This window comes from Microcebus murinus, chromosome 21, assembly GCF_040939455.1.
Source record: "Microcebus murinus isolate Inina chromosome 21, M.murinus_Inina_mat1.0, whole genome shotgun sequence".
In the NCBI taxonomy this organism is placed as follows: domain Eukaryota; kingdom Metazoa; phylum Chordata; class Mammalia; order Primates; family Cheirogaleidae; genus Microcebus; species Microcebus murinus.
Window position 1 is genome coordinate 31,086,921 of NC_134124.1, and position 12,002 is coordinate 31,098,922.

General features: G+C 41.6%; 1 protein-coding gene across 12 annotated transcripts in view; it reads left to right on the forward strand.

Annotated features, from left to right (window-relative positions):
• Nucleotides 1-12,002, forward strand: part of TENM2 (teneurin transmembrane protein 2) — a 1,195,335-nt gene that overhangs the window by 914,905 nt on the left and 268,428 nt on the right. For all 12 annotated transcript variants that reach the window (XM_075996266.1, XM_075996267.1, XM_075996268.1 and 9 more), the window contains one exon: nt 2,039-2,273. In XM_075996266.1, coding sequence (XP_075852381.1) covers nt 2,039-2,273 — 235 coding nt within the window. The remainder of the gene's footprint in view (nt 1-2,038; nt 2,274-12,002) is intronic.

Here is a 12,002-nt window from a genome sequence, read left to right on the forward strand (position 1 = left end):
TCAAGGCAAGTCTCATAATTACCTAACTAATAGGGAATAATAACACCACTTGGATCGGCGTTGAGGGGGGGAAAGAAAGGCATGAGAATTCATTAACTGTGTACGAGGGGCTCGGATAGCATCTCTGAAGGATCATTATTACATCATTTCACCCCCCTTCCCACCTCTTTCCACTAATACGAGACAGACAAATGCTAAATAACTATGTAATAATACATTACTAGACAGACAACAATGCCAGAAAATATAATAGCCTGCTACAGCTATGAAACCCCCCCAAAGATATATTTAAAATGTCACTGATGCATAATGTAAAATAGGAATTACAGGTTCATTTGGAGGACACGATTTAAAATCTACACCACCATACAGTGGCATTTCACACTGGGTTTTGGTTTTAGCTGTCCTTTTCTGAACATTAAAAAAAAAAAAAAAAAAAAAAAAAAACTCCCAAGTAATTTCAGCCCGGAGATGCAAACTTCAAAGAATGCATTTCCTCCGTGTTTTTCCTTCTTGTTTTTGTTGGTCTTGATGCTCTCCAACCCTAGCATCTTCTTGCCATGTTGTCTTTCCCTCGGAATGTTTCTGCAGCCCTCACGGGAACCCCAGAATGTAGATTACACCTTTTGGAGATGTAGCCTCGGCCACATAAGGAGACAAGTAGTCGAAATTTGTGTCAAATTGCTTGTATAAATGACTTGAGCCAACTTCTTAAAGCCAGGACAGCAGGGGCTGAGGATTTTAAAAGTTGGCAGGGGCCAAAATGACTAGGCTCAGCAGTCACCCGGTGAGCTGCCAACCCTGCCTGGAAGCTTCAAAAAATAAACTTTCTCGAAGGACACAAATTAAAAGTCATGTTTCAGCATCCATTAAAACGAAATTACAGGCTTACATGGCACAGTGAACTACTTTCGGTTTCTTTATGCTTACGATATTTCATCTCGTAGATTGAGAATCTGTTGCTAGGAAAACCTTGTGTGGAGTTGTCACAGACAGTGATATTTACAAGGGGATATGTATAGAGGAAGAGTTCTCCTTTGTTCGTTTTTTTTTTTTTTCCTGCATGGATAGAAGATTTTAGTATTTTTTTTAAAAAATGCAATTTGGAGTAAGGGTCATGGTTTGAAAACATCTGTCCTTTCTCCAAAGATTGAGTCCTTGGGGTTCATCTCTCAGAGGAGAGAGGTTAGCAACCTGCTGATCTGAGCCGGCTCACAGGTGTGCTTTGTTGACTCATTTAAAAAAAAAAAAAAAACATGTGTGTGTGTGTGTATATTTTGCACATATACACATACATAACACATACATATGCATATATACACATATATAAGCCTATGTGTGTGTGCAAACAAGCTCATATATGTTTATTTTGAGTTGATTGTCAACATTTTAAAAACCAGGAAAATTTACCTAAAAGTCCACATCTTCAGCTTTTCTAAAAAATCTAGAAGGGTATGGCTGCCTCCAGCCCTCACGCATTCTGGCTGGGAGCTGCTCCCTGCCCCCCCCCATTCCCCAGCTCAGTTTGGTCTGAAATTGGCCCACTCGCCTCTCCTGCCTGGCTGGCCCCTCCAGGTATTTAAATTCGCTACTCCCTGACCTAGATTGTACCTAGATTCTTATTACTTTTAAAAGATGAAATATTTTTTAAAGAACTCGTGCATCGTACTTGTTTACCAGGAAAGGCAATGGGGACCTGTTATGGCAATGACCAGCTTTGAATGTCACGTTGCTTTCACGGTGGCATTAAATGTGTTTCAAACGACTCCTCTGGTCAGCCCTCTGCAACCTGGTTTTGTTAAACTGGTCTCTCCTTATTCTTCATCTGACGCTGGTGGGTAAGTGCAAATTCAAGCCTGTTAGTTATTTGTAACTCACTCTGGGACGCTTTCCTGTGTGTCCCTCCAGCTTGTGGCCTTCAGCAATTGCCAGCCTGGGGTCGTGGGTCCCCAGCCCGCCTCGGAAGGTGTGCAGCGCAGCCTGCGGCTGGCGTGTGCAGGTGCTGACGGGCGTTTCTCCTGCTCTCTCTCTTCCCCAGGCCCTCCCAACCACCACAGCCAGTCCACGCTGCGGCCCCCGCTCCCGCCGCCGCACAACCACACGCTGTCGCACCACCACTCGTCCGCCAACTCGCTCAACAGGAACTCGCTGACCAACCGGCGCAGCCAGATCCACGCCCCGGCCCCCGCGCCCAATGACCTGGCCACCACGCCCGAGTCCGTCCAGCTCCAGGACAGCTGGGTGCTCAACAGCAACGTGCCGCTGGAGACCCGGTAAGTCCCCGTCCCTGCCTGGCGCGGAGTCGCTCTCCGCCGTCGCCCTCCCCGGAGCCACCTGGTGTCTCAGTTCCGGCCGCAGAGACATCCAGGGCATAAGTAATGAGACAAGTCTGCCACCTCCCTGCTCTCCTGGTAATTTGACCCTGGACAGTAGGTTGACAGGTATTTCTTTGTTCACATGTGTCTCCTTTTAATGCCTGTTTACTTTCTTAGACAGCTCCTGTGTACCCAACTAATAGAATTAGCATAACATATTTTTACTCGAAGGCTCACGGGAAGCGTGCTTATAAGGGTATATTGACTGAAAGCCACTGATAAATTATGCATTTGGCCTTTCTTGAAGTAATAAATGAAGGCTCATTTGAAATTAAGTGTTTGGGGAGACCTTGAGAAACAATCCCTGATTCCAAACTGACAGAAGTATAATTTTAATTTATATTTCATCCAACACGCAGTCTCGCTTTAATCCCTCCTGTACAAACTAACAGCTCGATGCCTGGGGGGCAGACAATAATGTGCGGAAAAACAAACAGAAGGAAAGGGGTAGCACTCAGGTGAGGAGGGAAGAGTTTTGAAAATGATCTCCAGGTCTGGCTTTGTTTTGTTTCGCCTCTGTTCACCTTCCCTTCTGCTCTTGCAAAACCATGCACTCCTTAATGACCAGAAAGAAGACCCATCGGTCATGGCGTGGCAGGCTGGAAGGCAATTGACAGCGAAGGCTGGGAGTGGGTTGGCCAGATATTGAAAGCACCTTGCTGCTCGCTCCCCAGACACTATCCTGGTCTGTGTGCTCCGATAGCTGTTGTTTCCTTGTCCGGAAGAGCCGTGGAGACTAAACAGAGAGAGGCGCTCATTCATGCTGACCCTTCAGAAAGTTCTCGAATAGATCTTAGACTTTAATAACTTAGGTTTGAGGAAAGACAGGAATAATCTGTAATCTTTCTGATAATGGCCGGTGAGTTGTCTGCACACAGCTGGAAGCAATTTTGAAAGCCATAGCGTTTGGAGTTGTTTCTTATCTATAATATTCTTTGGTTTCTTGTATAAGATCTTGAACATGAATAGGTTGTCCACCCTGGTCACTGTAATTGCTCCAAACGTTACTTAATTTTATTTTCTGACAATGATAGGTTATTTTTAACCAGGCCTACCATCTTAATCTCTAAAGCTTGAAATACATAAAGTCAATAAAAATTATAAATATATATTATACATGACAAATACATTTAAACATTTGCACTAATACAGCACTCCACTAATCCACTTCCAGCTTTGCTGGAAACTGACCGATCAACCAGGCTTAACTCAGGGTATTGTCATAGTTGATAATGGTCTTAAAGGCTGGATACAATTCTCTTTTTCTTCCCCATATTTATGAACTGCCATAAAGTTTGGTGGGCACTAGTCAGCCTATTTTTACATTAACAGACTATTATTTGAAAAATAGTTTCTGGTAGAAAGGCTACATAGAGTGGACTGGATGAAGAAGGAGAAGAAAGAAAAGAAAGAGAAGAGAAGTGGAGAGGCTATTGTATAAAGAGAAAGAAAGAAGGAAAGACAAGGACCACTATCACCATTCAGTTTTTATTTTGTACTTTAAAAATGCCAAACATTCATATTTTACATGCATTATCTCATTCAAGCCTGAAAGCAACCCAATGAGGTAGGAAGGGACTTCTATTATTGCCATTTTAGAGATGCAGAATTTAGGTTCAGAGGGACACACAGTAACCTATGAGGAGTCTACAACTTCAGGGAGATGGTAAATTATGAGCCATGTCGGATAGCATGCTGGCAGCTCCTACACACAAAATAAGGTGGAGAAATGTCTGATGGGTGAACAACCAAACATACATTTATTGACCCAATTGTTACAGTTACAGGGCCAGACCCATCAGAGTATTCTTTGCAAAAAGTCTTCCCTCGATGATAAGAACACACGTAACACATAAACTTGTCTCCCATCTCCGAATCTCCCATCTCCAATGTAATCAAGTTTCCCAGGAGATTGATTTTGAGCAACCATTTGTAATAAAGTATACCCTAGTGACAAACTTCTGCTAGACAGGACCAACAAAACCAAGCAGATCACTTTTCTGCTTTCCTGAATTAAGCTCTTCCTGAACTTACTTTCTGATCCGTAGAGTCCTCCTTCCAATCCTTTGGATTTCTGGCACTTCTCCAAGAATGAGGACTTTTCAGTGGTGATTTTAGAAGGAGAAAGTTAAAGACAACATTTGGTGCATAGATAGGATTGCCAAAACCTTGAAGTCTATAAGAAGGAAAAAACAAGTGAGGCAACATCTGCCTAGTCTTTGATCAGTACGTTCAAGAGCCAAGGATCAGAGAACGTAAGGTCTTGAGATGGAGCAATTACCAGAAATCAAGTACAGGGTGAAGTTGGCAAATATCTGAAACTCCATTCATGGAACTGAATACATAGAACTTGAATGTGCAACTAGTCTCATATATGAAAACTTCAGCAGTAGTCCATAGAATTGTTGAAATTTATGATTTCTCTTTTAAATATTATTAATTCAGTCTCTTATTAGTAAATATCTACTGAGTCACTTGTGTATGCCAAGGGCATGTTAGGTACTGGGGAGATAATGATTAAAACATGGATCCTCCCCTTAAAGTTCACCCAACCCAAAGGAGGAGGTACACACACAAACAAAAAGGTAGTACAATATATAACAGTATATAAAATAATGGAAGTCTAAGAGTTACAGAGATTATATCGTGGAAGAAGTGATTAATTCTCCCAAAAAGATCAATAAATGTTTCACAACTGAAGGGCTGCTTCAGCTGGGTTTTGAGAGATGAGTAGGAGTTCACCTAGTAGATAAATAAAGCCAAAGACTATAGCATATAATTTGTTCTTATTCCCCACTATTTTTTCATGTAGTCTTGGCAACAGAGAACTGAACAAATTTACTCCTTAAAATGCTAAAGTATTGTGAGTTTAATGGTGTCATTTTCTTAGCCACAAGAGAGTACATGTGTGGGAGTTCTTTTTAGGAACATGATACCATACTAGGATTCCCATTTCTATCTTTCACATCAAATAAGAACTGGTTGATCACATCCAGGAGAGAGAACCATGAAAAGTAAGACATTCTGTAGGCTGATCATGATTTGGTCCCCAATTTTGAAAATGCAGTGGGAATTTACAAAGAGTTTCACCACCCTTACTCTCATTAATTCAGACTTTTGGGCAGAATGGAAGAATTTCATAACTCTGGGAGGTGATAAGCAGGCATTCTCGCCCCCCCACCCAGCATGCGAAGCCAAGTCTGGTGTGCTTCTTTAGACTAGTGGGGACTACGCCCTGGCCTCTCTGCATTGCTTTTCTGATGTCCCCATCAGTCTTAACGATGCATGTTAGATCTTCTCCAAACTATGTTTTTTCCATTTTTTTCTATGACAAGTAAAATTGGTGGGGCTGATTAAGGAGGCATAGCCAGAAAATAGGATTGTCTAAATTTGGAATTTAGCAAAAGACAAAAAAGCGTATAATGGAAGTTCTGTATCAATGTTAAATAAAAGAACAATGCATATATAAATTTATACTACCAAAAGCAGTCAATTCATGTATAAATCATATTATAATCCAAGAAAAACCAAACAAAAAGCAGAGGAACTAATTGCAGTAGACACTTTTTAAGCAGTGGCTACTGTCTTTTCTAAAGTAGTGTGTTACAAAAATAACACTGCCCACCATCCTCCTCCCAGCCTATTCACAGAAGGTCTTGAACAAAGTCCACTTGCGATTCTTGGTTGGCATCACCTATCTACTCCTTCCTCTGCTGAAAGTGACAAGGTGAGGAATCTTCCTGGTCAGCTGCTTCTTTGGGAGTTCCTGAAGTCAGCTTCTCCTGTCTAAAACAGTAGGAAGTAGCTCAATGACAGAACCTAACTTTCCTTCCTGTGTGTGTTTCCTGAAGCAAGCTTCTCTCTCTCTGCGTCTATCTGGGCCACAAGTCACAAAAGAGAATCCCTAAGCAGGACAAAACTTCTGAGTTTGCTTGTGTCCTGAAATATGAGAAGCTCTAATTTTAATCATCAAGCTCTTTACGCTGCAAACAAGTTTGCAGGTTGCTTTTCAAACTGGCCATCCGTTATTCACTCTAGGAATATCAATGAGAACCTACAATGTCCCAGGCACGGGGGATTCAGCAAAGAAGGAGAAACACAAAAATCTCTGCTCTTAGTGGAGATTCTAGGCTGGATGTAAACAGAACATGAACCAATGATTATACGGATGCCTCTTAACTCCATGACAAATGTAGAAAGTGCCATAAGACGTAGAGAGAAGCCAGACCCATGAGAAATGGACAGGTAAGCTGAGCCTTAAGGATAAGCAGGCATTAAATCAGACTTAAAGAGTGGGCTAGGTGGCAAAAACAATGACCAGCTGGGAGAAAAACCAGTAAGGTACCAGGAAGAGAAAGCAAATTAGAAAGGTGGTCAACAGCACCATGGGACAGGCTTTGAGCTGGGTTAAAGGTTTTGGACTCTTCCCCAAGAACAGTTAAAAGTCACTGAAGCATTTTAAATAGGAAAGTAAAATAATAAGATACATTTGTTTTGTTTTGTCTTTAACGACATATGATAATGACCATATGATAAAGATTTAAGGGGCACGTTAGGGTGGAAGTTATGCAAGACCAAAGGTCCAGTTTGGAGACTATTTAATAGTTAAGATCAAAAATGGTACGACTTTGATTAGGGTAATGGTGCTGAATATTCAAAGATATCTGGTATACCCTGAAATAGAATCAGCAGAAATTAATGATTGCTGAGATGCAAAGATGAAAGTTAGGATTCTTCATGAAATTTTTGAGTCAGGTGCCTGGGTGAATAGTGATATCATTTACTAAAGAAGGAATAAGTTTTGTGACAGAAACCAAAAGCTTCAGCTTGGGACATGGTGAATCTATGATACAACAAAAGAATTAAGTATAATTATTGGCCAGACTTATTTTGATTCTGAAATCATATATGTATAATATAGAAAATCATCCATTTACAGATAATAGCATATTTAGTGTATCTGAAGCTCTCAGAAATTGATTTTTCTCTTGAAAAAAAAAACTCTCCAGTAATTTTGTTAAATTTATTCTACATGATTACATAGGTCTGTGAATCTTTGTCAAGTACTTTTTGCTTGGCACTTAGCTTTACATGCAGGATCTCATTTAATCCATTAAACCCTTCTTTTAGGTATATGTTACTATCCCTATTTAAAATAGAAGGAAACTAAGGCTTGGGGAGATTAAGTTACTTACACATCACCCAATTAATAAGTGGCAGAGCTGGGATTTGAACCTGGGTCTACCTGACTCCAAATCCCCTGCTCTTAACCGCCCGATGGTGGTTTGGAAGTGGGAAGAAAAGAAAGCTATGCATATTCTGATGGCAAACAACAAATTAATTTACCTAGGCCGTGAAAATGAAGTCAATGTGTTGTCAGTGACACGAGGCAAGAAATGATCTATGGGATGAACCGCAGCCTGTTACTGGACATAGAATTAGTCATTGTCAAAATCATAAGCCAGGCAAGATTGAAGGGACCCTTCTCTGCAGCCCCGAAGAATTGTTGGCAACCCAGGATGGTAAAATCTGAGGCCTCTCTGCTCCGTGGTGGTGCAGGAGGGGACGTGTGTGAGCTGATTTACAGGGAGAGATTGAATGCTCTGCATATTATAAAACGTGAGTGCAGATCGACACTGAAGAAATGAGACGCCACAGCTACTTTTTTAGCTCTGTGATTTGTAGGGGTTTCTTCCTTCCAAGCAGGGCTCTGGCAGATTGGTAGGAGAAGGCCACACCTCTGGGGTCACTGTGGCTGGCCATTTGGTCATCCTTGAATAACCATGGTTGCTCCTGTTAGCAGGAAGCGAGGCAAACGCTCCCAAAAGGAATTGAGAATGTTGGGCTTGATGAGTGGTATCTATGGAATCTACTTTTGGTATCCGAATTTTTTAAAAAAAAAAACACACTTTTTGTCATCAAGACAATATCATCTTAGCCTAATCTGGATGCTTTAACGGTCGTGCCTATTTGGGAATCGAGATTGAAGACCTTTAGTAAATAAGGTTTTCACAGAGAAGAGACGAGGTTGTTGAAACATCTTCACCATGCTGAGTCCAAAGACTATTCCAAACTTGTTCTCAGATTGATTTTTCTACCCAAGGATTAATTTTCTGACAGAATCACTGACAAGCTTGATCTTTAGAATATTAAACCAAGGCAACTTGTTTGCTTTTTTTTCGGTTTGTTTTCTAATGTTTTCGAGTGAGGTTTAAAACAAGAATTCATTCCGGGTGAACCAAATGCATTGAAGCACTTTCAGATCAATAGGCAGCTTGGCTTCTCCGTATCGCAAAACATTATGCCCCCTCTAAATTCTCATCAGAGGCAACATGGAAATTAATGAGACCTTTAGGTTAGCCTTTCAAGCTCAGCCTTATTTTATAGCTTTACCTTGCCTTTTTGACACCCTGATCCCGCCTGGCCACCAGCACCATTTCACGTTGCAGTGCACTTTAATTTTGCAGTTTTCTTAGTCTTCCTTGGAAACTGGCAGCTTATTAATCTCAATAACTGAGCTACTCAATAGGCAAGCTCACCAATGAGAAACCAGCCTGTGTCTTTCTTTCTTTTTTTTTTTTTTTTTCTTGGCAGATAGAAACAAGGGGGTTGGATGTTGGATGGAGGCAAGGGTGGTGGTAGAGAAAAAGCTAGTGAGGAAGGGCATCTCATCCCCGACGTTGCTTTCTGACTGGTCTAATCCACTGCTCTGCAATTTACGGCTTGTGGTGTTAAATACACTCAAACCCATTAATAAGAAAATAAATAAAGTGTCATGGCACGTGTGCAAATTACAAGGTGCATTAAGAAAGAAACAAGCATTACATCTTACTCAAGACCACTCCAGCCTCCCCTTGGCATGGTTTGCAAGCTTGAAAGCATCCTTGGAAGTGGAGGTGCCCAAGGAGAAGCCGTCCTTTTGAAATTTGGCCCCTTCTGTAAAATTAAAAACCTATTGAGGACTTGAACTTCTTGCTTGTAAGGTGCCACAGCTAAGCCTCTAGGTAGAAAAAACTTAAAAAAAAAACAATGTATCCTTCAGCAGCCAGAACCTTGGGGACCCAATTACGAATTGAGGCCACCTCGTGGTCATGAATCGTAAAAGCAGGACTCTGCCCCAGTCTGTGTAAATGTGGACGACTCTTGGGTTAAGTTCCTAGTTGAAAAAAGCGGAGTATTTCCATCTCTTTCTGTGCTCTTTCACCCATTCAGCTAATATCAACTGTCATTCCCTGGGGGCATTTCCTGAAGTGTTCCCAGGGGATGTTTTATCTGGCTCAGACAGGGAGAAACTTGAGGAAGTGCAAGTCCTTTCTAATTCCAGCACCCCAATGATCCTTTTCTTTTCACAGAAGCCAGATAAGGCCTCCGGTTTCTCCCAGGCAGGGGAAGTAGGCTCTGCAACTTTTCTGAAGGTTCCCTTGATTTATTAGTCTTGGCCTCACCTGCTTTTGTGAGTTGGGATCTTGTGTCGCCAGAATTGCAAACTGTTGCAAGGTACTCAGCCAATTTGCTCGTCTGAAGCTGCATCCTTTAGATTATATGGGAATGTTTAAGAAAGCTTTCTCAGGTAGCTGTTTTTCTCTCCAAAACCCACCAAACAATCTGGGGCTATTATGTGAATCTTGTTTGCAAATATTCATTTCTGACGGTTACAAGCAGTGCTATAAACAAAGGATCACCCTCAAAAATCGCGTATTTTTAAAATCCCTCATAGGAGCGTTTCTTGCTCATAATAAGTGTTTAGGAGTCAGCAAATATCCCCAGTTTCTGTCATCAGTCCTTAAATTGCGTGTGCCTTATGTTTCAAAAGAGAATGAATAGCAATTCTTTTCCATTTGTTAAATTGTATTGAAATTGTATTTCGATTTATTAAAGCTTCAATGGGGTAAAGCATTCATGAGTTTATTTTCTCAACAATTAGCACTCCTATAAAGATGTTGCCTACCAAAGAGATGAGATTTAAAATCTTATTTTTTTTTAATTATTTGAACAAATGGATTAAGAATCCTGCACAGAAGGGAAGGTGGAAAATATTGCCTTTCTTGCTTAGATAAGAATTTAAAATGAAAAGCTTAGTCTTAGTGGCTTTTTAATTTCTTATCAAGCCAGATCCTCTCTACCATACTTGGAAGCACGTGGTGAGAAGGCATAGGGAGATATTAGGCCCATTTAAGCATGTGGTGGGACTCCAGGGAGATCTACTCTGTCCTAGCCCCACTCTTGCCAATTCTGTAAAACGAGGGAATAATTCAACAAGCCCCCCAAGCAAGCACGGTGCTAGGCACACGTGTGTTCTCCGGGTGCTCCTATGCTCCGTTTAGTGCTCTTCTCTCTTCCTGTGTCCTACGGCGGTATGCTAAATGTATGGGGACTGCAAAGAACATCTTTTCCAGCTTCTAAACCTCAGAATCTACAGGAGGAGAGATTGTGGCCCTGTTAAAAATCTTTTCACTTTCTGGAAACCACTGAGCACTCTTTTGAGATTTATTTTTTTTAAAAAAGGACATAATCATCTCTGAAATGCCTATTTTGTGCTAAGTAGGGTAATAGATACTTTACATGTTGTCTGAATTGACACCCTGGGGGATAGATGTTACTGTCCCCTTTCCATATGTCAGGAAGAAACTTTGGAAGGTGGAGGGTTTGGGATAGGGCCAAGGTCCTGGCAGAACTGGATTCAAGTAGTACTTAACTCAGGCATTAAGAGTTTGGATCTTAGCCTTGCTTTTTGGGGCTTTTCAATGTCATTCATATGCAGGCTTCCTTTTGTGAGATCCTTATGGGGACTATAGGCTATGTTCTCATAGCTTAGAAACCTAACAGAAAGAGAAGCTCTTCTTGCTCATATGCCAACAACACGCCCTTGATTGAGTCCCGTGGCACCCAGCTAGGGTCATATGCCCACGATTGACCTCGAGACTTGGTGAACAGCCCACGCTAATTGGCCAGGCCTGGATCACATGCCTACATAGGGCCTGATGGTGATGGGGAAGGAGCGTAGCCCGTAGCCAAATACTGTGCACGAGCCACAGACCAACCCAGGTCAAATTCAATGCCACGTCGGCCACAGCCCAGCTGCCTTCTCGTATTGCCTGATTGTAATGATTTTCTCCTCTAGGCAGACACAGCCCTGGCCGGGGTGGGGACATTTCAGGCCATGGAGTTATCTCACTTGCCTGGGCACAGAAGGGGGGTTCACAGATTATTCTAATATGAAGCAGAAAGAATAAGTTTCGCTGACTGACTCCCAGCCCCTTCTGATTCATTACCTCTCTGGTTCACTTCTTAAACATCCCAAGACTTTACCTTTGAGTTCACTGTGGCCACTTAATGCATTTTAACTTTTATTAGTCTCCTGACATCTCTTTTAAGCTATCATCTTCTTTCCTGCAAAAGTGCTTGGATTACACATTTTCTAATTAAAACATGCTCATTTATTGTCTTACTAACCAGTGCTCTTTACGAGGGCTCATGATGAGAAAGTTAACTCAAAACATCTCAATACATTTCCCATCTCTTGCAAATGGCTGGTGTAGCAGTTCTACCTTTATAAAGTTGAAGTACTTTGAAGGACTTTTGGTTTTGCTTTTTAATAAAACCATACATGGGAAACACTTAACTCCA